Below are 26,494 nucleotides of genomic sequence, written 5' to 3' on the forward strand. Positions count from 1 at the left end.
ATATCAATGTGGGGAATTACATTTTGAAAGAGTGAGTGAAATGCAAAATACTGCCAGGCGCTCAGTTATGCACAATTTCACAATAAGGTGAGAGATCTTTTACAAGACCAAGGCAGGGAAAAGGCCAGTATTTGTGCCCACAAGCTCTTTTTCTTGTCCTTCCCCCACAAACCTGGCTTCACTTCAATATTCAGACTAAACTATCAATTACAGCGATAATACTGAATTCATCACTGAAGGCAAGAAGTAAACTTTAAAAATTTACCGTTGTTTTGAATTTACAAGGTAAGTTGAGGAAAGCCCTAAGTACACATCCAGTCCAAGGTTCAGATTACCAAATACTTTCAGTTTTCACAGATATTTACTTTTAATTACTCTTAAAGAAAAAGAAAATATAATGAACTACTTGCTCATTTGTAATTTCATTGCGATGTGTATAAAAAACTTCCTGACAATTATTTGCATTGAAGCATTGTATCATGAATATGATCTCATCTGGTGCACTCATAGAGAACATAATTATAGCAGATTTTACATACCTCTTCCCATCTGCCAGCCTTCCAAGCAGGACATCTTCCAGCTCTACATATTTTGTACATCCGTGGTTTTTTTAAATGTTTGCAGTTTCCTTCCTCTATTTTAGCTTGGAAGCTATTAAAACAATGCACATCACGAAACTTCAAACCTTTTCCACAGGAAACAGAACACTGAAAAGAGAAGTGTATTTCATTACTTTACTAAAAATCACAAAGTAATAAGAAAACCAAAAGAAGTTGTGGCCTCGCCCAAAATGGACTCTATGATTATAGGAATAAGTTTCTGTATTATGACATAACATCTACTGTATGTATCTGAAATTTCTTCTGTAAGTCTCTCGTACTGAGCACTACTGATCAGGTGTCAAACATCTCAGGTCTCGTTCATTCATTCATGCCATCGTTGGCAAATACCTGAGCTCAGCCATCCGTATCCATGCAGGAGACAGCTTGATATGATACAAGAACATGCTGTAGCAGCCTGTTTCCAGCACATATATTGCTATTTTCATGTACGCATTATGCTTATCATAAGCATTAAAGAAAGAAAAACCTCAAAATCATGGGTATGCGTGTTTCCAACTATTGGGCTACGAAGTCATGTTTGCTCTGGCACCTCCCTTCCATGAGCTTTGGGTATCTTGCCATATGTGACAAAGAGGCAAGAGAAGAGGTATGAAGTTGACAGTAGAAGTTTTGGTGCACTCCTTGGAGGCATGGCCTTGCCCCAACGCCCTGGTATTCTCTTCCCTCCAGAAAGTTGGTATGATATGCACGACTAGCTCTAGGACCTCCTTCCCTCCCTCCAACGTAGAACCAGTGGGGCTGCAGGTACGTTTTGGGAAACCCACCCTGGCAGTACACACTAGCCGTGATTAGAGTGTGTCCGACAGATCGGTCTCTTCTGGGGAAACGGCCATTCCTCTGCTAAACTGCTGGACTGCTGTGAGACTTAAAAAGTTAAATTCAAGCCTTGCTAAAGCCAGGGGTGTCCTATTCACCTGCAGAGCAGAGCTGCAGGTCCTAGGGAACTTTCAGTCCAACAAGGAATATCTGAAGCACTTCCAAATTAGGTGACTACTCAGCTGACTTATCTTGGACCATGAGCACTGTGAATGTAAGCACTTAAGTCTTTTTTTCCTTTCTTTTTTTTTTTTTTTTTTTTTAAAAATCTTGTAATTAATCTTCCTATTGTACATCATCCTATCAAAATGTTTTGATCAATGGAAACAATTCCTCTTCTATCTGGAAAGAGAATGTGCTTAATTTGTTCTAGAATTTCCTCTGTACTTTATTTTTCACTTGGACAAACATTTCCCATACAATCAGGTAGAGAATTAATATTCAAATCAAAATTTAATTTCTAAGTGGATGTGAAAAAAAAAAGGGGGGGTTAAACAGAGACTTTCTTCAAAAGCACCAAAGATATTTCTCTTCCTTTTGTTACATCATTGTCTATGTCACTAGCATTACACGCTAACTTAACCAAGCACTTTGAAATACATATATCTTTATTTTCAGGAAATGAAGTTCAGATCATACAGCTTTCACTACAGAACCTGGCAAATATTTGCCTGAGAACAACAGCTGGAGAAAAGTTCTTAAAATATAGAACAAGCAACCATAATAAATTAACCTGCTAGGTAAGAAACATTTTTGACAATAACAATAACTACGCTTTGTTAAACAGAATCTCAGCTGACTCACTTATCCTCAATACCACAGGGATTCCTATGTGTCCTAAAACATTCATATGTGTAATCTTAAAGGTTTCATTGAAACTGCCAATGATTTTAAAATTAAATCTCTGCAGAATAAAGCAATAAATTTAATTTATCACACAATACAATGAATAGCATGTTTCTCTTATGCAAGTATAATTATATTTGCAAGAAGATAAGAGTACTGATTTGGCCACAACTTGCCTTTTATATGTCTGCTATACAATTCCACTAAATAAGAATGTTTGTTTCTAAATGAAATAATTTTGCTCTCAGCAAAACCTTTCAATTTATCATTTGAAAATACTGTTTGTATAGTTTTACAATTTATGTTTCATTAATTTAGAAACTACTTTAAGATAGGAAGATAATAAAAATTAACTGAAAATTTTATCTATGTATAATGTAGGTCAGAAAACTTAAAACTCTGCAAACCATATCATTATAAAAGCCTTTCAGAAAACTCAGAGCTGAATCCAGAGGATTTAGTTATCAAAGCAGGCAAGATAACATGTATGCATGAAAACTAAAATACTGATATTATCTTGATAATTGATTCTACCCTCCCTTAAAGCTTTTTTTCCAGGAATTTCAATCATAAAAAGTAGACATAAAGGACCCCTGAACTCTGGAGATTCTTCCTTTTTATTATTTAGTAGTAAGTAAGGGAAGCGCAGCACAAAATTACTTAACCTCCTCCTGTGATGTGTTCGGAAACCACCACATGCCCCTCCTTCCTCGATGGCTTTCCCCATCATAAGCATAAATTAGGCTCCAGAGGGCTTCGTCCTTGTGGGGATGCCACTCCAGACTGAGAACTGCAACCAAAGAAGGTGTCCGAAGAAGTCTCCACTTCTGGAGGTGAGGCTACCACAGCACAGAATAATCTCACTCTTTAATTTCTCATTGCCCTCAACATTAAGTACTAAGACAACGCTTTTCAGCATATATATGTATTTGTTTATACAGCTTGGGCACATATCTTTTATTCAACAAAAAAATGAGATTTATTGAACAGGGCTAATGGTTGCTAATAGCAATAGAATATGCAAAGAAATCTTTTACCTTGCATCTCAGTTTTCTAAAGATCTTCCAATAATATCTCTACCCACTAGGTACAGCACTACACGTTTACTTCTACACAGGTTTGAATTGAGTCTGGGGTTTTTTGTTGGGTTTTTTTTTTCTCTCCATTAGTGTAAATGCAACTGAGTTACATCTCTCATATCTAAATGGCCCAATTTAATCTTTGTAATTTGTGCCATTCTTTCTTCTAAAGCAAGAAATTGAAGATTTGTGTGTTAAGTTAGCCTATTCTAAGGTATTTTTAGTAGTTACAGAGCAATGCCTGTATAAAGAGATTATTTGCAGTTCTCTCTCAAAGATGTTCTACTGAAATTTGTAATTAGAGTACAATTATACAGGAATTAAGAGAATCCACATTTGTTTTCAATCATATTAGATGGGAAGCTGAAGAGGGAGTTCAGAAAGGAAAATACCAGTTTGGATGTGAAGAATAACAGAGGCTTTATGAACAGTTATATTTCAAATACTACTTAAACTTTCTTTCACTCAAATACTGTCTAGCTTTGATGACTCAAGCTAGCTGAAACCTATTGTTATCTTAATGTTACATGCCAAAACACAAATAAAAGATAGTTAAAATCTGTAGGTAGAAATTATTTTCAATTATTTTAATTTTTTTATTTTAAAAAAATTTATTTAATTATAAGGAATGTCATTTAACTTTCTAGTAATGTAACTTTGGATAAGTCACCTGGGGTGTTTTGTTTTGTTTTGTTTTCTTGCTGTAAGAGATGCTAAGTTACAGAATGTTGCCCACTCATATCAAGAAAATATCCATATTTAAATAACTTTTTCCAGGGAGCTTTTTCACTCCATGTTAATTTAATGTTATCTTTAACAACTTAAAAAGACATGTTCAAGAGATTGGGATTATGTTGAAAAGTCTTAAATGCATTAAATCCTTAAAGTGTAAGTTTTCCAGAAATACAGACAGCATTTCTGTCTACAGATTTGCTATCTTCTTCTTTCACATATTCCTCAAGTTACAGATCTGAGCCTGTGCTTCCATGCATCCAAACCTCCTGTTGAATAGATCTTACACTGAAAAAAGAAACTTTGCTGTGCAAGAGGTAATCCACTAGTATCCTAATATTACGGGTTTCAACTTAGGAGCTTCTGAAGTTGCCGGGAGTTTTTTGTTGTGGTGGTTTTTGGGGGGGTTTTACTTATATCATGAAAGAAGTTTAATTCATTAGGTTAACGTGTGTTTGTTGTTTCACTGAAGAAATGAAAGATCCCAATACTTTTAAAAGCTAAAAGACACCCAGCCATTAAGCAGCTGCAAACCTCTGCTTAAAATACAATTGCCCAAACTTAAAAACAAGTAAATTGCCAAACTAAGAAGTGCCTCCAAGCAGCTCTGCTTGAATGAGGTGCGTGGGGTACTGCGTCCCCTGGGACTGCGTGGGGCAGCTCCTGCCCGCTTCAGCGCGCTTCCACGGATTCTTGTATCTGCTGCAGGGAGCATCTCCCACCAACATCAGCGTGAGGGAAGAAAAACCTAAATTTCTCTAAGGATCAGACCCTTTACAATTTCAATGGGATCTTGATAAAGTTCAGGCAGCTAATTGCAGGATTGTTGTTCTTAAAGCCTTGCACATGTATCAGTTACAGAAGCACCTAGGCTGCCCTGAACCACAGTCAAAGACCTTAAAAAGTTCCTTTGGTGCTGAACAGTCTGAATTCTACAAGCATGCACAATCCTTTTAACACACTGACCAGCTCAGCACTTTACATGCCCATAAGGACGATCAGCATCCTGAAAACAGATTTTCCTCTATTTCCACTAACAAGCTAAAAAAAGAAAGCCATCGCTCTAAGAGTACACTAGGCACACAGCAGGTGACTGCGGCACGCTACAAAACACAGTGATAGATGACATTTAGTGCAATCGAAGAAAGAGAAATGCTCCTAATTTTTTTTCTTTAACACATGAAAAAGCTAATGCACTCACCCTGGATGTAGATGATCCAGGATCATCAACGGAAAGTTCAAGAGGGTATATTATTCTGTAGGTACAGTATTCTCCTGAAATTGGACATATTCTGGCTTCATTCCTTAGATAATACATAAAAATAGTTCTTAAAGGGACCACTTCCTCCCTCCCAGAATGCAGGCAGGCTTAGATGTATTCTTTACTGGATAGTGACCCACCTTCAACTAGAGAAATGAAGACTACTCCTGCCCAATACAGCTTCTCACTGGAGACTCCTGAGAAGTAGATAAGGGTTGCCCGTCCTCCAGCACAGAGAATGAATACCAAAGAAACAAAACCAGGTCTCTCAAATGCTGAATCAAAAGCTTTAATCAACATAGATTGGGGGATGCCTCTTAACTTTTCCATAAGGGCAGAACATAGCTCCTGCTCAGTTCTTTGAATGAAAAATATAGGTTCCATAGAAGATCCCCAAGTGGGATTCCCAAGTGGCTAAAGGCATCTAAATACAGCTTACAGGGAGGTGTCTTGCCTTGACCTTTATCCCCACCATCAGTATTTTCCTTGGAGAGCTGCATATTGCAAGCACTGACCTGACACCTGCCTGATGAGCTTCCTTTCAGCTTTGTATGATCAGTAAGAAGCATCAAATTCTCACTTTTACCTTGTTCTGTGCTCTGGAAGCCACTCGTGTCCTTTCAGCGCATCTAGCCTATAGCGCATTTCTTAGAAGGGTGAATTCTTGCCCTACATAAACCTGTGTTCCCTCTTGGAGCTCCTACGGCATTATCACACACTATCTGTGGAACATGGTCCTCTTACTGTTTGGTGCCCACTCTGTTCTGTGACATGCTCTGGTAGGGATCTTCCCAAGGCTTAACTCTTCTCATCGGGGAAAGTACAACTGTACTTAACTCTTGCTGCTTGACCTCCTTCCATTCAAACTTGAACATGGTCAAGAACAACGTAGTCTTTATGGCTCAATATGTCTACAATGCAGCTTCACTTGTATTGACATTCCACACACATTTTCCATATATTTTCTGCAGATTGCATGTGTAGGAAAAAAAATAATCCATAAGAACTTCAAATCTCAAAAGAAATATGAACATTTCTTTAAAAAAAATGCAAGTTAAAAAACCATCCTGTAACCATTTTACACAGAAATTCTAGCACTTGTCTCAACATTGGCTAAAGTAATATTTCCCATATGTCAGGTTCTTCTAAAAACATAAAACTACAGTAAAAAGCTGGACTTGATTACTATTGTTCAAAGTCATTCCATAACACTGGTAACTAGGATTCATCTGTTAGGGTCTTTTTCATAGTAACAAAGTTCTGTGAGGATCAGCCTGGCAGAACTCCTGGTGCTTTCTGGGGTACAGACAGACTCTCAGACAGGCATGCCATCATCAGTTCATACTGCAACTATACTGGTTTTGGTTGAGATAGAGTTAATTTTCTTCATAGTAGCTAGTATAGTGCAAGGTTTTGGATTTGTGCTGAAAACAGTGCTGATAACCCAGGGATGTTTCCATCACCGCTGAGCAGTGCTCACCCAGAGCCAAGGGCTTTTCTGCTTCTCCCCCCACCCCACCAGTGAGGGGGCTGGGGGGGCACAAGGGGTTGGGGGGGGACACAGCCGGGACAGCCGACCCCGACTGACCCAAGGGAGATCCCAGCCCATAGGACGTTGTGCTCAGCAGATAGAGCTGGGGGAAGAAGGAAGGGGGGACGTTGGGAGCGATGGCGTTTGTCTTCCCCAGTCCCCGTTCGGCGTGATGGAGCCCTGCTGTCCTGGGGATGGCTGAACTCCTGCCTGCCCATGGGCAGTGGGGAATGGATTCCTTGTTCTGCTTTGCTTGCGTGCACGGCTTTTGCTTTACCTATTAAAATAACTTTTATCTCAATCCACGAGTTTTCTCACTTTTACCCTTTGGATTCTCTCCCCCATCCCACCATGGGGGAGTTAGTGAGCGAGCAGCTGTGGGGGCCTTAACTGCTTACTGGGGTTAAGCTACAAAAGTAGCACTGAAAAAGGATAAAACATACTACAAATGTTAAAAGGTATTTCTTCCTCTGTCCTTTTTTTTTTTTTTTGTCAGGCACTTCTGTGACTGGACAGGAAGATCAGTTTAAAAAAAAAAAACCCGATGAATTTATATAATGGGTCAGAATAATTACAAACCCACAGGGTTAAACACAGTAGTTGCTTAAGTTGTCTGACAAACTGCATTTTGATGATCTCTAGTTGGCCCCAAAGTCTGTTTGGGCTCTTTTAAAACTATGCTAGAAGTAGACTGAGACCACTACTGCACAAGACACTAACAAAACATTACTCAGAGCATTACTTAGTTGACAGTTACTCCTACTTTTCACTTGCCATATTAGAACTAGTTCTTGCGCCTGCCTCCTCCCTGTTAGCTGCATCTCCCCAGGGGTCCTTGTGATGCTTGAGCATGAAACAGGCATTTTTCAGCTCTAAGTATTCAAAAAGTTGTTCTTTCCTTTAAGTACATAGACTACTAACAAGAAGCAACACAGACTCTGTAATTAGGTCCTGTTGAATTCTTTGATTCAGAGTCAGTAATTCTTCACTAAAACAAGTACAAACACTTGTGCCATTAGCTGAAGCATCCAGAAACCGTGGTCACAAAGACCAAACATTCTATCACTCCTGAGAAAGAGTGGAGCTATGTGTATGATTTACCGTTACATCTAAGTTACACCTATGTTAAGTACAGAAGTTACACTGAAGATATTTTCAAGTCACTTCATTGAGTATAGCTTCATTTCAAAAGTTCAGCGTTACATCACAGTCCTCTGGTGTTCAGAAAATGTCTTGATTTGATTAAGTCCTCCTGGCAGCTGCAGTCTATGTCTGCTTTGCCACTTTCCTAAACATGCTTTTGCAGCTATAGCAATGGAAGGGAGGAAGGCTAGGCTAAGGAGGACTCAAAGACTTCATATCCAATCCATCATGCTGCTCATAGTTTGAACCAGATACACCTGGACCATTCGTGACAGCGGTTTGTCAGTCTTGTCTTCAGTGACAGGGATGCTACAGCCTCCCTGGCATGCATTGTTCCACTGTATAACCATCCTTATAGTTAGAAAAAGTACCTTAGGATTTATTGACAGTCTCTTTTACTGTTAAATAAAATGGTTACTTCTCATTCTATCCTTAGCAGACTCAGAAACACTCACCTCTTTATAACCACTGATTATGTGTTGGAAAAATACCTCATTCAGTCCATTCTTCTATAAACTTGGTCTTGAAAAACACAGCTACCCCAGCCTTTCCTCATTTGTCACTTTATCCAAGTCTCTTACCATTCATGTTGCTGTCCTCTGAACACTCCGTCTGCACTTTTTTTTTGTTTATTTTACAAGGAGGTATCCAAGACTGTATGTTGTGCATCAACTGAAGCACTAGAGTTAAAATATGCCATGACAAAAAGCATATACCCAACAAGCATATACCGGGTATTCTTCTTTGTTCAAGTTCTTTGTGCCCTTCCCACTTTGCAGAATTCTAGATGACATTTGGAAGATAAGATCTACAGTGAAAACTACTTTCTGCAGTAGTATTTGCAATCATACTGCAAGCATCACAGGATCTTTGACTTAACAGTAAACACACTTCCCTCTAAAAGTGTGAACCATATTCCCACTAAGGCTGCACTACTACCCTCTGATCCAGACATGACCTACATGACATTCCTACAACACAATTTGACTGGATCTCTAAGCCCAGTAACTTTTCTTTTTTTTTTTTTTTTTTTTTTTTTTAAATCAAGCAACACTGTATTTCTAATGACCAAATGCGCAGCCAGCTGAGCCCAGTGAGTTCCAACAGGTCCCTTTCTCTCAAGCTGATGAATTTCTGCTAAGTGATGTCTATTTGTGGAAAGCTCTAAATAGCTGCCACACTTACTGCAAATTCCTCCCTGTCTGTTGCCTTTGCATGAGGAAATACAGCACACCTTGAATCTGTTTGACCTCTTGCATATCAAAATATGAAAGGTGAGAAACCAGCACTTCCCACGTTTCAGTAAGATGCAACACAAACATCATCCTGAAAACACTTTGCAAAAGTCCACTCCACAGCACAGCTTTGGCTCCCATGACACTGACAAATGGTCCCAAGGTCAATGACACAGGGTAAATCTCCATATTCCTACTGCTGGACTTGTCAAAACCATTTGCAAAGCGTGCCATGAGGTACTGTAGCACATCTGAAAACCAAACCAGGTACAGACAACCCAGCCATGCATGCTCCAACCACACCTCTCTAAGCCAAACGGGTAATCGTGATGTTTAACTGTTGTTCTTTCCCAGGCTTTAGGCAGAGAGAGGTCAAAAATATGGATATTCTTCTGTTCAAGCTCTACAGTGAGACTTCACAGTGCAGGTTGCCAGTTCTATGCCACAAAAAAAAGCCACAATTTTTAGCTGTTGCAACTACTACCACCTACAAAAATACAAATTTGGATTAGCTGTCCAAGACTGAATCCTCCATGAACTTGTTAGAGCTGCCTGAAGTCCTTTCTCATTCCCTGCTAAGCCTGGATGGCCCACGATTCCACAACAATCTTCCCTCACCTAAATTACCGAGAAAAATTGTTACAGCCTCTGAAATAAAGTTTTCTGCCCAAATCCTTCTCCATCCAATATAAGCAACAATACTGCTATGACTTGTAGGGATATTTTTATGAGTAGACATGTAGGTAGGTTTGAGAGTCTCAGAGCCTCTTGAACACATGAAGAAAGCCATCCTCCTTCCTCCAAAAACACCCTAGTGTTTTAATTGCAATACTTAACACCTGCATTAGTTATAGCCAGATTCTGCCAATAACAATCGTGTTTTTCTAGTTAACATTGAGCTAAACTTCACCCAGAAAGTATCATTTGATACTATTTTTATACAAAAATCAGTTTTCATCAAAATTACAGTACTTACGAGAATACCTCTTCTGTGTTCAGATAATTTTCAAGTATAAGTACAGTTCCGAGTTAAACGTATTTACAGTGTTACTTCAAAATCTTCAGTTTGAAGTATCCCCAACAATTTCACCTCAATTACTGTAATTAATTAAAAATTTGTAAATTTGAAGTAAAACACATGACAGATTTTTTATAAAGAAAACTTGTGTTAAAGTTCAATTCTCTCATTTTTCATGACGGTAAATTTGCCTTTCAGAAGCCATTCTCTTCAACACAGAAGCTCAAGAAGGATGGCCCCCATGCAACGTAACTGCCATTACCTACTGCTCTCAGTGGAATGGAAACTAGAGAACGATCTACTCAAAGTACCATCATCTGCAGCCAGGATCACCACCTAATATTGGAATTTCTTAACTTCACTCCTTTCAACAATAAAAGGAGGCAGAAATCATTTTCTCCAAGTCAGCCCAAGAAGCACTTCTACATTTTTTTTTTTGCTCTGGCTATGTACTTTGGCTGCATAACAGGGTGAGCAGCAGACACACACCAAGTTTCCACCATCCATATGCTGGTTTCCAGGACTTCCAGGTACGTATCATGGATGTGAATACCAGTGCTCTCCACACCAATCCCAGTGCGGGTGTCCAGAGGAGACTCTGAAGTGTACTAGCAGTACGACCTAGCAGTCTGCACGTGGCAGCTGAGAGCAGTCAGAGACAGCAGTGCCTCTTTTGCTGCCATCTAACCTGTCCACTGTCCATAACCATGCCTTTTCTGACAGGATTGAGTACTCTACGCTCCAGAAAACGGCAGACTTTGTCAAGATTCTTTTTAAGATAATAATTTTGTTTCAACTTTCATCTGAAGGATAACAGAAAACTCCTGAATAATTATTTTCCAAGCATGCTGAAGCATATCTACTTAATAGGTGGACATATATGAGAAGCTACGTACATATATATAGATGCATAGAAAAAGTAGGAATGAAGAAGGAACAAAGAGGATTAAAGACAGATTTTAGGACTGATGTGGATAATAGGAAGGTAAAACTGCTATGAGAGGATATATATGGCATCTCCTAGTAAAGTGTTAATGTATTCCTCTTAAAAATAAAGACATCCTGATTAAAACAAACCCAACCCAAACAAACCCTTCGATTATATTAAAGTCAGAACCATCAGGACAGATCTTGAAGGTAAGTTGATTTCATGTCTGCAGAAGTCAAACTCTACTGATGATGCTACAGAGGAATTTTAGACAGTGTTTAAAGTTGCCACCACATGGTCTGAAATTTTTTGTCCTGTGCAGCTGGCAGTAGCCTTAATGAGGGAGACCTCTCTGCAAACAGTGGTCTGCCTGGATGGCAGATGAACAACCATACTCCTTGCAGCTGTTGGAAAAATCAAAACCAGAACTTTTGAAATTCCACTTAATGATCATCCACAGAATTTCATTTATTCATTCCAGTTAGATTTGTGAATAAGTTTTTTCATTTGGCCTGTCTCTGACATCTCTAAGCACTACCCATTACCTCAAGCTCAGCACAAATAAAACAGATGACCAGGTCCTTCTTTGAAAGCCTTGTCACTTCTTTCCCCTTCATGATGAACACCACCATTCTGCCCATCAATGCCTAAAACCTGGCGCCCTTTTTGATGCCAACTAGAGCATTTGAAAAACAGGCTGTTACCATGCTCAGCTCCCCACCTTCCATGATACTCAGCCAGGCTTCACTGTGCCACGTACTCCCAACCTGTCTATATACATCTCGTTAAATAATGAGACCGTAAGCTTTTCCAGTTGGCAACCTTCTCTTTGTTTTACCTACATAATACACATAGCACAATTAAATCTTCAAACAAGCTTTTAGCTATTACAATAACACAAGAACAACAGAACTGCCAAAGCAGCTGCAACATTATTTTAGCAATTGGAGGATTTGGCTTTTACACTACCTATACCTTTAGCTCCTGGTGGACATTCAGTTATATCCAAGTCCGTTTCAAGGGCATGCTCAGATACTAATTCAGTGCCCAGAGGACTGTATTTCCCAGATGCTACTTTAGATGACATCATTAAAGAAAAAGAAACTTTCAGAAACTTTTTTCTGTAAATGACTGATCACATTTTACCTATTACATAACTACTCTTCCTGCATTTTCTATTTTTTTTCCTAAGAATTTAGAAGTCTTACTACTTTTCATTTTAAGAAATAAATTTACGGCTTAAAAGGGACAAGATTTTGTTTCTAGACAAAGTTCTATTGTTTTTCTTTCAAAAGAAAAGTGTTGTCTGATTTGTTTGGAGGTGACTCCAGTACTCTGCTGCTATAAAGAGTGAAAATTCCTGATGCCAGGTAAAATTCTCAAGCTTTAGGGGGACTGAGAACTGATAAATAAAACAAAAGCCTTCATAAAAATTCACTGTACAGCCTAAAAAATACTAACCACATAATTCAGAAAGGAAATCTGGGTCCAAGCAATATTCAAGTCTGTTTCATAACAAAGAACCAAATTTGACTCCAATTTTGGACAAGAATAAGTCAACATGGCATACAGGGAAGAGACTACCATCTTCCCGTTTTCCATAAGAGTATAATCCAAGGCATTAGAGAACAACTATATTGTATTCCATGTCATGGCAAAGCCATTTCACATGGATTATGGAGGTATTAGTGCAGGTGTTGATAGAACGTTGTATGGCACAGTGGAAGAGGAGGAAAATAAAACAAGATGAACAGAACAGTGGCAAAAATACAAGAAAGGCTAGAAAAAGAGGGAAAATCTTAATAGAAAATGAGTATCATACTTTATTGGACTCAAACATGAAAAGTTGAGTCAAAAGTCCAAAATCAGACTCAGTTGTCATGACCTGTCCCCCAGATACTACTTTCTTTCAGGTTTCAGCTTCCCTGGAAGAAGAGCTCACTACCGGACACAACAGTAACCTAACAGAGAACCACCTACCAGTGGCTGGCATGCTAACACTGCTACATGACAGCATCAGTGAGACGCAAAACCAAGCCTTATGCTAATTGAAGATATTTGGTGATTCTGTTAATGTCTGCTTGATATTTTGGAAAATTTAAAAATAACAATCACGATTTCATGAGTTGATGATTAATATGTTCTCCTTCAACCATAACGACATATCACATTTGGTATCTCATTTAACACTTCCTTTATAGGTTTCATTTCATCTCTCAATTACAGTAAAAATTGAATTATATAGTTATTCTTCCTGCCTTACTTGCTCTTGATTTGAATCCGTTGCATCTGGTTACCACCTGAGAATCAGAAAAACCATAGGTATTTCTGCATCCTTTCAGTAGCCATTTGGCAGGCTCTGCTACCTCATGTGCAGGTCTTAAGTGTCACTGAAGGGTCTGCATGTACCTCTGCTAAGAACTTCACCATCGGCCCTCATTCAGCAACATTATCACTGTAATTAATGACAGTATATATTAAAACAATGAGAAGTATGATCAGCTTATAAACTGCTGGGAGGGAGGGAACAGATAAACTACATTGCTCAGCCAGCATTCCTGCAACAACATATCTGGTACGTGTAGCTAACTTTTTATCATCGTTCAGTTGAATGATATATACAACAGACAGATGGCTGAGGCAAATCACAATTAAAAACACAGGAACAGTGGTAAATAAAAATAATAATTAAAAAAACCCACAAAAAACCAAACCCCAACAGACAATTCTGCCTTACCTTTCCTTCTGAAATCAGAGGCAAACAGGAACAGAGCTAGACACTCACTAGGTCTTTCTGGAAATCTTAATCTACAACTATAAATTTGTGTCAAATTCTCAAGACTGAACAGCCACCCTGGTCCTTGCCTTTGACACCTCCTAGAAAGTATTTGGTACCAGCACTTTTACCGTTATACCATTGCAGACGTCAAAGTGCTGACTTGGCCAGACTTCAGCAAGTCTCATATTTCTTTATTCCACAGTCATGTAACACTAGCAACACCTTTAAGCAATTACGTGAAGGCAGCAGCACTGGAGACAAACAGCGAGTAAAGTGCAAGCATCAAGAAAGAAGGGTGGCAGAAACGGAGATAGGAGACCTCAGGGAAATCCAGTGTGAGCAAAAGAAATGCAGGGTTTTTTTCTCTGTTTCAAATAAATGGATAAATTTCTGGACACATTTTCCAAACGGAGAACAACAGATATATCTGTGTCCATCCAGCAGTTGTGTTCACAAACCTCTGCAACCCAAAGTGAATCCACTGTTGCTTCCAACAACTGGACACAGTTTAACAGACTGCATCACAGGGAGGATAGCCTCCTGCCTCTTGTAAAGCTTGGGAAAACTAAATAAATGCATGGGAATGACACAATTGGCATTCTCACTGAAAAGTAATGTTCGCGCCTCGAGAGTGACATTTTATTCATAGGTCTTCACAATAAAAATTGGAACATATTTTTAACATGAAGGAGGATCGCTGGTGTGGAAGCTATTTTTGCACAATCAAAGGGGTTGCACAGAAAAAAAGCATTTGTTTATATTCTTTTCACAATTTAAAACTTCATTTTATGTATTCTTTTTTTATCTTAAGAGATAGGGTCCTTTCAATTAACCAATTACAAAAGTAACTAGAGATAATACAGTCTTACAACAGTAGACCAATTAGTTTTAGCCAAGTTTGCAAAAACCTAAACATGAGCAGAAGAAATGCTGGATCCCAGCAACTGCCATCTCTGATTTATCATTTTTAATAATGTTAGCAGCAGCAAAACAGTAGCTCAGAAACTAAAGGAATAACAAATACATGAGCTCTGTGTGTCTGCCTGCTCTATAAAAACTATCACTTCACTTTTTTCATTTGATTAAAAACTAAGGGTTTGTATTTGAACTTTAAAGAAAACTGGAAATACAAAGCAATATACACTGGAATGTATAGTATTGTCAGAAATTTTTCAAACTTTTTAGAAGCATACAAAAATATAACTCTTCCTATGGCATTTAACTAAATATCAGCTAAAGAATTAAAAAAAGTAGCACAAATTATTCTAAATATTAATCGGGCATGAAAATATGTTTATATTTTAGGTAATAAGAAATACATTTTACCTACCTTCAGGTGTTGAATTCCAGTTTGTTTTCAATCTAAGCCACTCTTCTGTATATTTTCAGTTTACTTATAGGTCAATCTTTCCAACATTACAGTCATGTGCATAAATGTGAGCATGCATGCAAGCTTCTGAACTGATTCAGCAGGAAATCTAAGTGCCAGATCCTGCTCCCACTGAAGTGAAAGGGCCATTGATAAATGTATGCTAGAATATATACTGATCAATATAGAAGTCTGTCTTAGTGGGGTCACCAGTCTCCCACAATTACCAGTTTCCAAAGAAAGGACTAGGAACTCCCGTAATATGAGAACTATGGAACATTTTGTTAATTTCCTAACCCATGCCAGGTAACCAAAATATTTGTGTATTAACCTTCATAAATGTTAGGAAACGCTAATCCTTTAATATATGTTTAATAACTTTTAAATTTGGGTCTCAAAACCACTTTTAACCAATATTTATGAGTTGTGACCAGGGTTTTCAAAACTGCCACATATATACAGGCAGCTCAGAATGATTTTCACACAGATCTGACCATCCAGAACCCTTCAGCTTTTCTGGAAGTTTTAACTGCAAAAAAATAAATACATCAGTAGCTTCACATTCCTTTCATTCTCATTAAATGGCTATATGTATTTAGAAATGGTATTAAGGACCACCTGCTTCCCCCCCCCTCCGATATTCTGGTTTTGGGGTGGGGTTTTTTGTTTGTTTGTTTGTTTTCCCTTTGACTATGTTCCCCTCTTACTTGTCCTCTTTGTAAATGAAGGGTCTGAAAGTTCTGCAAACCTCCTCATGCAAAAGTGTTTTAGGAATGTAAAAAATTATGTTATGTCTTTAAGATTAAGAGTTCAGCATTGTTATGATCCTTAGCTTTCTATGTCTTTTGTCACTGACTAAGTGGGAGCAGGACTGGGCCATAAAATTATAGCTTCAGCAAAAGGTTCAACAGCTAGTAACTTCAAGCTTTATCATCAAAGATCATGTGTCAACTACCTATTCCAGTCCAGTTGTCCAATGGCATCAATTGCTGCTTTTATCAGTAACAATGTTTATATATTTTTTTTCCGTTCAAGTATAACAGCTTCCCCCGTGAAAACAATGTCACTAAAATATCATATGAAGTTCATTGCAACACAAAGATTACTCGATGGTAAAAATGCTGCAAGTGAGGTTACTTTCAGCAAAAGTGGTTAGTTGCCATCCCTCCCCCCTTTTTTAAAATTTTTTTTAAGGACTTTAAACATTAGCATTCCTTAATAAAGGACACGTTAAATATAAACACAAAGCCACACAACATGCATAAAAAAGAAGGGTTAAAAATGCAACTGTATTTCACAGACACAAGTCACAGTCATTAAATTAAATTATCACGCATACATTATAACTTATTTATTATTTCAAGCTATACAGGCAACATAGCACCAAAACAGAGAAATTTCCTCTAAACTTAATGAACAGTACACAAATATTTGTTTTTGAATTTTGCAAACAAGTATTTTCTTTCACTTTTATTAGAATTACCCTAAAAGAAACGCACTATCCCAAGTCTGGTTTATGACATTATTTGGGTAGTGACATATGTTATCAGTTATCTCTGAAAAGGCACCCCCTATTTCCAAAGTTTTAAAAAACGAATAGCATATGCTAACATTAAGATTTCAGCCAGTGGGATATTAAAGAAATGTGCTGTATTGGTAATGAGGTATTCTGAAGTTCGACATTAGGCAGCAGCAGAAGTAGAGGTAAAAGACTGAAGCTGGTTTTGAAAACCAGGTTCACTGACTCTGAATTCCCTTTTAATATAAAAGATTATCTTTAAAGATATAAATACTTTTTACACATTAGGAAAAGTGAATGAAGGCACTTATATATAGCAATTTTTTTTGCATTAAAATGAAAACAAATAAATATTTTACTTATGCAAGTTTGGGCTGCTTCTGCTCCTGCAGAAGTCAATGGGATGCCTGGCAGTAACAACACTGGAAGGGGACTGGGATGTCAATTCTTAAGAAAAAAATAAGTATATTAATTAAAAGTAATAACATTTCTTCCACTAGTGCAAAGACAGAACTACACTGAAATTATTCTGGGGCAACTAAAAAGAAAACCGAAAAACTAGAAAAACAGCCACTTTCAAGAACGTTAAATTATGTGTCTGAAGCGCAGTAAGTAATAGTAGTAAGATATTTCTGATACTTAAAGGTAACTTAAAAGATGAGCTGATCCACTCTTTCTATGCCTATTTCTCTGAAATCACAAGTAATACTTATGAAATTACATAAAAATCCTAAGACTGAGGAAAAAAAATAAAAATATTTATCAACATTTCAGACGAACAAAATACAAGTATCTTCTGCAAGGGTCAAATCTTGCCTGTATCACTGACTTTAAAGACACCTCAGCACAATCAGATTAACACTGTTCCCAAAGAACTCAGAAAAACTAACATTCTTAAATTGTAGTTTTGTGGGACTTCTTTTTTAATATAATCTGAACAGTTAGTGAAACACTTGTCTGTGTTACTCAATTTCTTGACTAACAAAGTACAATCGACATGACTAGTTTGGTGTCAGTGTTTTGTTCTTTTATAGTGTTAGTACAGCATAAAAGCACTCTGCACAAGTACTATTCTTGGGAAAGTTGTGTCTGTCTACTTTTAATCTAAGGTCCCTTTAATTACAGAAAGTATTTTTAAAAATTTTAAAGTAATTAAGAAAAGAATACTACAGTTATCTGACTTCGCAACTGATATATGGTAAAATTTTAGGACAAACTCTTCATAAGTCTTAACTTTGAAAAGAACTGGATGTATCGTATCTCAACTCACAATATAAATGTGAAGTAAAAGAGCATGAAGCCCAACATGCTAAGAAAACAAAGGTAAGAAAATGAAGTGCTAATGACTGCACTACAATTAACTCACGCTAGAGAGTATAAATCCTCTTACATTAGTATTCAAATAAAATTCCAAATGTAGATGTTTTCAAGAAAATCTAACAGAAAATAAAAACCTCAAGATGGACTTTAACTTTGTTACGCTCTGAACCATAACTGGTAGTGCTTAGCAACAAAGCTGTACAATGACTATACGTGAAACTGTTCAGGTGAGGAAACTAGAACACCTCAAAAAGACTGATCGTTTGAGGTAAAACCGAGGATGATACAGAGCAAAGGCATAACGTTTGCTTTTGTGGCAATACTTGTTACCTTCAAGTTACAGCAGCTTCTTGTGCTGCATCTGCTAAGACATGCACACAGTAAGCTATCTGGTTACCAGCATGCCACGAAGATTTACTGATAATAGACTACTGCAACGACCTTTAGGTAACACTTAGTTACAATCTGGATTCAGTAATCCAACTATATATTCTTTCTAAAGGAATGAGAAAGGATGAGAGGCAAACATATATTTCAAGTTGTGACATACCTGGTTAAATTGTCTCTGATAAAATTTAGGTTGCTCTCCACACTCATATCAGAATGAAAGTCCTAACGAAATACAAAGCTTCCAAGGTAACATCAACTGCTACCACCAGCTGCCTAAGCAGGAACTTTGCTGTTTGGCTACCTGGCTTTCCAAGGGTTTTGGTAAGCACTGAAAAACTACAGGGGACCAAAAATAAAATAAAACTCCTAAATGTATCAAAATTCTTGTCATCCAAAAATGTGAACAAACTTTCCTCACTATGTGAAGCTGGAGGGTATTGTCTTCCCATATATGAACAGCCTATTTCATTCCTCCAGTGTAATTCCTCCTCACACTCCATAAAAACTTTAAGAAAATGTATAAAATGAAAGGTACACAGTACACTAAAAGCATATATGTATCAGGAATTTTGAGAAACTTGTTTTCTGTTGTGCAGCAACAACCTAGGAGGCATAGAGAAAGAGACTAGAAAGGAGGATATGACCACTTAACCAAGAAATAAATACCAAAATCTTACAAGAAACCGAGATAAAAGGGGGAAGTTTCAGTTAGCAGTCAAATGGAATCCTTGAAGTAAAAGCACCATAAAAAACCTCCATTAAGAACAGCTAAAACTTCTAAAACATTAGAAGTTTTGCCCAGTTACCTTGCCAGGGCTTTGGCACTGGAAATCTCCTAACTTGCTACTGTGTGTCAAATTATTTCCCAGCCAAGTACTGCTAAAAATAATATTTTATTCTCTAGTATAGCTACTTTACATTGGTGCTATACATGAAAGGTTTGCAAGACTGTATATGTATCTGCACTATGTGTCTGAAGATCTGTTGTATCTAAACATAACCATTGATACAGCTGATTTGATTATATTCCCACTTAACTTTTTGTCAGGTAACAGACGATTGTTTGGCTAAGAATACTTAAGCATGTGGATATGGGAAATGCTGTTCAAAGGAAAAAAAGCTTTGTATTGAAAGTTACAAAGCAGCATTCTTGAACTCAATTAAGATAGATTGTTCTACAACTCTTCTAGCACAAAACTGTTAAATCTAGTAATTACGGTTCAGTTTTAAAAACTTGTGGTATCTTTGCAAATTTGTAATATTCTCTCTTTTCATGCTTTAAGGAAAAAACAATTTCTTGTCATTAGGGTCAGAAAACCTGACCCACTCTAATGAAGATTAATACAATAAACCAGAAGTCTTACTGCATGGACTAAACACAAAAACCCAATAATGCACTGTGGAAAGAAGGGATACAATAAAAATCTATACTAGAACAAAGTACTCTTAGCCAGCTGTCAGAATGTGATGGAATTTTTCTTGATGTTATATAATGTGACATATGGTTTCCATACTTTTTAGCTTGTAATTTATTCATTCTTTCATGAAATTTTGGATCATTGCCTCAACCCCTTCACCAATGAAACTAGAGTAGTCTAAAAGAAAAATATCCAAGATATATGGGCCAAATTTACTGTTGGTGCAACTCCATTAAAATAACCAGCTATATTTACCTCAAGTATTATTTAACTTATAAATATATTTACAATATGTATATATCAAAATATATACATCTGTATTGTAATTTTTGTACATCAAAAAAGAGGTAGTGTACTTAGATACATGCCAATTAGGCAATGAAATCTTGAAATCAAATGTTTCAAACTTTGAAACACTTGAATTTAGGAATGTTTGTATAATTTTTTTATAAACCTCATTTACATTAAGAATTGACACCAATATTCTTTGAAAAAAAGGCAGAGTCCCTCAGGATGAATGGATTGGGTGTAAACCCACTCCCTTTCCTTTGGGTTTTGATAAAAAGGCGGGGGGGGCATGATTCAGTTCTTACTAAAGAAAATTCCCTCAGAAACTTGCACAAAACTAAGAAAGCAGAAGACGTAAGCTACATTCTAAAAAGATCATCGTCAGAGTCTCCCAATGACCTCCAAATCAAACAAATTCAAGTTACAGGCAAAAGGATGTGTTTCCTAGCCATCCTCCCTATAAAACTTCAGAACGTCTTTCTGGCTTGGATATCATGATATGAAAATTCTAGACTGAATTAAGGTTTCAAAGATTAAAAAATAAATAAATAAAAAAAAAAAATCAAAGTTTCTGAATATGTATAATATTTCTGAGAAAGTGTCCTGGAGTGGTACGAGCCTTTAGAAATTGAGATTTACTTGCCTCACACCCCTTTGGACAGCTGCAGAAACTGGCAGCAGAGGAGTACCTAGCCCTTAAGCTTTGTAACGCTCAGCTCTGGTAGCCATAGATAGACACTATAAAGTGGAACAGCACATAGCTGTTAAACTGCAGAAAGCATCAACCAGAATTCTGGCTTCAAATCACAAACAGAGTGTTCCTTGCAACTGCCCTATTGTGCATTTACAAGATATGTTTTATTTTAATTATGTTGTGTAAAATGAATCAAAAACTGAGAGAAATGGACTTACAAGACATATTGCTAAAAGCCTTCTATCCTCAAATATAGTGACAGCTAGTGGAAGAAGTTAGAATGCCCCAATATGGAAGACAGCATAAAAGACACTGGCAACTGATAAACTAGAACAGTCCTTCTACACGGTGGATCAGGTTCTTGACTCAGGATTCTGAATTAGTCTCGGCTAATTTGACTTTTTCTGATTCTATTTCTGCTGGAGTCTCAAATCCAAGAGGAAACTACCTGGCTATGTAAAAGCTGGAATAATCCATGAGCAAAGCTTTTAGTTCAGACATGGTTTAGGCAAAGCTACATCAGAATGAGGAAAAGGTTTTTTAGGCAATTCTGATATCCATTTCTGAACCGGCTCGGCCAGAGACAGGGCCAATATTTGAGGAAGTCAAGGAGTTGTTCCAGGAAAAGCAATTGCTCAGAAATTCCCTTCCTTCTACTCACCCTCTCCACATATTACATTTGTGCCATGAATGCCAGAAGTAAAAGATGGCAAGAACCTATTATGGCAACTTACGCTACATGTGGGAAGCCTTGCATTTCAGTTTCTACTTAAGTATTGACATTGGAATCTCACTAGTAGATATAAAAGTGTAATGCATTGCTGTCCAGATACATAAATATTACTCAATACTTTTATCAAAATTATAATAAATATATAGTGCTTTATCTGGTTCTTGCTGTCTTTATAGAGAAGGGAATAAGCATAGATGTGACATGTCATCGACGACTCCAGCCTCCAGAGAGTGTCCAGTCATTAACAGTCCCTGACATCAGACCACACTGTATGTCAGAAAGGCATAAAGATAGGCAGAGCCGTGCTCTATTGCCAAACTATCACATCATTAGTCAACCACCCACAGGGGAAGGCTGAACAAAGCTGTTTGTGCTAGGCTACCACAGTGTCTCTGTGACTAAAGCTTTTACGGCTTTTTCATAATAGTTGTCCTCAATGAATAAATTTTGCTCTGCTTAAACAGCAACAAAAATTAACAGAAGTTTGTGTGTTGGCAGTGTTAAAACTAGCTAAATTACTAAAAAGTGACGGCATATTTAATGTGTGAGCCTGCTTTTACCTCCTGAATCAGCCACGTTTGTTTCTGTACACCACCCTGTGACAGTGTGATGAAATTAAAAGTATTACTGAATGAATAACCATAGTGCTTGCAATCATATCTAAAACAGAGGCCACAAACTCTCTCTCTGATGACTAGATTCCATTCTAAACTTAGTTTTTGAAGGATTATAATGGCTTTTATGTTAATTGAGATATAAACCAACATGAAAATCTTTGCAAAACTAAGCCATACGTAACATTTACAATACATTACAATAGCTTACAGGCAACCTACTGATGCAGGACAAACTGCATCACTCTGGGAACAAACAGGCTGTGAATAACTTTCAGTCTAAAAGGAAAAGAAACATCGAGTTCAAAGGCAACTGTGTGCTGAACGCCCTGCTTGTCTTCTCAGCACCTTAAGTACATACATTAATTAAGCATTAGCAAATCACCACTAAGTATTTGGCTAATGGCTAAATAATATACTCTGGTGTCTGTTAAACACAAACCCAAAACTCTGTTTTGCACAGTGGAAGAAAAAAATAACTGTGGTAAATTATTAATTCAAACTTTCATTTTAAAGCCTATTTGCAATAAATTAGAATAGATTACATAAACACTAATAAGTTATTTAAAGTTGAAAAGAGACAATATTTTTAAAAATGTTTCTATGTTAATTCAAAGAACCAAATTACATAATTTTATTAATTTAAAAAAAAAAAAAAAAAAGGAAAAAAAAAAGAACTGTTGTCCTAGCCCATCTCCCAGGGATGTCAATGACAGGTTTTTAACTGATTTTGATGGAACCAGAACTGGATCCAACCTCCTTTGATTGCTACTATTATCCTTTAGGATTGAGCACAATAATAAATATTGTTGTCAAATCCACAGCTTGGGAAATATAATGTACTCTGTATTGTACAACTTATGATTACTTCAGCATGTTAATAATCTGCTAGTGGCAATTTTAAAGATTAATGGTGATTACTGTAGGCATTTTTACACATTAGTAGACAGTGACATGTAGACAATAACATATTATAGTTACATACATAATTATACATAGACAGCTTTAATTAGTCACTGTTTTAAAACCACAAATATAAACTTTTATGCACAAATGTACATGTAATAAGGAGTAAAATGTTTGATGACAGTGTAATATACAGGTGTGTGAGTTATTTTATACTTAAATATACTATTAGAAAAAAGTTATGTATTAAAAAGCTTTTTTTTTTTTTTTTTTTTTTTTTTACAAATATAAATATGTCGATAATACTACAGTATAAATTACAGCATATGCTTTAAATTTAAACACAGGTCAAATCATAACCCTTCAAAACAGAACCACCTATTAGGTATTGCTATCAGCTATGATGATTTCTGGTAATTTAAAAAATATTCCCTATGATGTTTTATAGAGCATGATACTGTTCCCACTGAAGTAAATGGCTGTTTCCCATTTAATTCAATGACTGCAGGAACAATTGCTTGATAAAACTACATAGACTATATTCCACATGCATTATTATTTCACTGTTATCAAATAAAATAATAATATAATTTTTTAAAAGGCAAGGGGAAATAGAGTGACAGAAAGAACAAGAAAGTGAAAAGTATTAGTGAATGCTATCGTACCGATTTCCACGGTCCCCGATGCCATGAAACATCACCAGGGCAAGAATGCACATTACATTGTGCCATATTAGGTGGCTTGTCTAGAATTTCACAGTTTTGATCACCCAACATTTGGCCAGTTGGAAGCTGACAAATCACCAGTCTTGTCTTTATTCCATCTCCACAAGTTTGAGTACACTGAAATACAGAATTTTATATGCAATATTTTTGTTGAGAGTCATCACATACCATTAAACCAAAAAGATATAGCAATAATCAGTACATGTTATTATTTACTATGTCTATTTTCATATTCCCTGGACATTCAATTCAAGAATAAGGACTTACAGTCTAATCTCATATAATGAAAAAACAATCCTCTCACCAAAACATTTATCAAACTACATTTTTGTAGTTTATCAAGTGATTTTCCACAAAAAGTCTCAGATACAGAGAATCTACTCTATCAAGGACGAAGTAACCATTTGTGAGAATAAATGAGCATTTGTATCTCTCTTTGATAGGAGGAAAAGAGTGAACTTGGTCCTAGAACTAGTTTTCCCTGCCAGAAAAGAGAAAACTCAGATGCTGGGCGCACTTTCTCATAGTCTAACTTATACAGACTTAGTGTAAAATACTTACAGGATGTGTTTTCTGGGTTTCAGTTTTCCTGTAATTCTGCAATACCAGACAAAAATACTAATTCTCATTTCTAATGAGCTACTAGAAAAAATGTGATCAAAAGTGAGCATGTTCCAACAGTTTATAGCTTTTTACTGTATTTCAGAGGATTCTAAATTAGACAAAAACTACAGCATCTGCATTAACCGGAACCCCAAGTCTGCAGCTATGGACAGAAAAAACATGACACTCAGACTGGCCTCAAGAACTAAATGGCTAGATCTGGCCAAAATGAGGGAGGAAAAAAAAAAGAAAAATAAAAAAGTCACTCAGACAATTTTTCTTCTTTTCCCAATTCTAGATACTGATGTATCAAGAATAAGAAGAGAGGGCAGGATTAGACTGAGTGCCAAGTTAACCAGCTTTAACTCTTTCTGTAGTGTTTGAGCAAGAATGCATGGTCAAGATATGACATTACATGGCATGGAGAAACCTTTCTTTTCCCAATAACGTATAATGTTTCATCAAAATGTTCTAAGCCAGACACATCTTTTTATCTTGTAACTACAACCCAGTAGATATTACTACTTGCAGTTATTCCCATATACCTATGAAATTTGATGTAATAAAAGTTTCTTTATAGCTTCTTGTGCCTTTTTTTTTTAGACTAGCTATTACACTGAGGTTTTTCTGCATACAATTAATTTTTTGTAACAGAAAATAATTTTGCATGTCTCAAGATTCAAGACGCTACTGCAACACTCAATTATATGTTGTACAACCTTAGCCTCACACAATACTTGCTTCTTTTGGATGTATATTTACACTGCTCATTTACACTAAAGTTCTGGATTTCATCAAAGAACAAAGTTTATCTAAACAGGTTGAAACTCATTCTTTTTAAATAAGTAAAAAAAAAAAAAAAATGGTATTCGGTTCCATGCACAGTCAAATAATTATGTTATTGTTTCTAAGCTTATGTGGTAAATAGTGTTTCCCTTTGAAAGTGAAATGATCTTACTTCTCCCCAGTTTCCATAGTTCCATCGTGGGCAGGGTCCAGAATCACAGTGTCTTGACTCTGGAGGTTTTGTTGCCTCATCACAATAACTAGCACTTCTTCCTTCCTCATCTTGACATACTACAACTCGACGGTGAAATCCACCTGCACAAGTACTAGAGCACTACCAAAACATGTAAACATATGTATCACCATTGCATAATCAGAAAAATGCAAAATACATTGGTTAAAACAACTTAAAATTAAAATTTTTTAATGTTGACTTTCAAAACTGAAATTTGCAAATAAAAATTACTACTATGTAGAAGTATTTTAAAGATGACATTGCACAAAAATTACATTTTTAATGTAATATATTCTTCATAATAACAATAATTTTTTTAAAAATAAATGTGTTTCTCTTTTAACCAAATCTGAACTGCAATAACATTTCTAGAAATGTTAACACACATGTGAGAGAACAGATTAATATATTTAAAAAAAAAAATTCTTACTGCTCCCCAGGGTCCAGTTCTCCATTGATATCCTCCCACAGAGGGACGGTTCCACTGGTTTATATTGTCTTGTGGATGGTGTATTGGAAGGTAACCTGTTTCTGGAAAATGGCTTGGATGGTCATGCATTTTCGGAATATGATGATAAACTGGTGGACATGGTGGCATGTTACATTCTTGTTCTTTGGAAGGTCGGCCTTCAGGATCACAGTAATTCTCGTTGATTTGTTGATGATAGTTGACACAGATAACTTGTCTTGTTACTATTCCACTATCACAGGTAACTGTGCACTAACCAAAAATTAACCCAACATTTGTGACAGAACATTGATAATTAAGAACCAAAGACATTTATATTTACTATTGAAAAAAACAAAGTACACATTTCATATTATCAAGGGATGCAATTTCAATCACACTTGCACAGAATATGAAGTCTCAATGTCTAACCAGAGAATCTGGCCAATAATCTA

General features: G+C 36.6%; 1 protein-coding gene across 3 annotated transcripts in view; it reads right to left on the reverse strand.

The window, feature by feature from the left end:
* ADAMTS20 (ADAM metallopeptidase with thrombospondin type 1 motif 20) overlaps positions 1 to 26,494 on the reverse strand; it is a 103,331-nt gene that overhangs the window by 13,246 nt on the left and 63,591 nt on the right. For all 3 annotated transcript variants that reach the window (XR_003923604.1, XM_030015753.1, XM_030015752.1), the window contains exons 26-29: positions 26,022 to 26,312; positions 25,529 to 25,690; positions 23,908 to 24,084; positions 540 to 707 (exon numbers count right to left, since the gene is read on the reverse strand). Coding sequence is in view for 2 of the 3 variants with exons in the window: in XM_030015753.1 (XP_029871613.1) it covers positions 540 to 707; positions 23,908 to 24,084; positions 25,529 to 25,690; positions 26,022 to 26,312 (798 nt within the window). In the remaining variant the exon portion in view is untranslated. The remainder of the gene's footprint in view (positions 1 to 539; positions 708 to 23,907; positions 24,085 to 25,528; positions 25,691 to 26,021; positions 26,313 to 26,494) is intronic.

The sequence above is a fragment of the Aquila chrysaetos genome, chromosome 5, assembly GCF_900496995.4.
Source record: "Aquila chrysaetos chrysaetos chromosome 5, bAquChr1.4, whole genome shotgun sequence".
In the NCBI taxonomy this organism is placed as follows: domain Eukaryota; kingdom Metazoa; phylum Chordata; class Aves; order Accipitriformes; family Accipitridae; genus Aquila; species Aquila chrysaetos.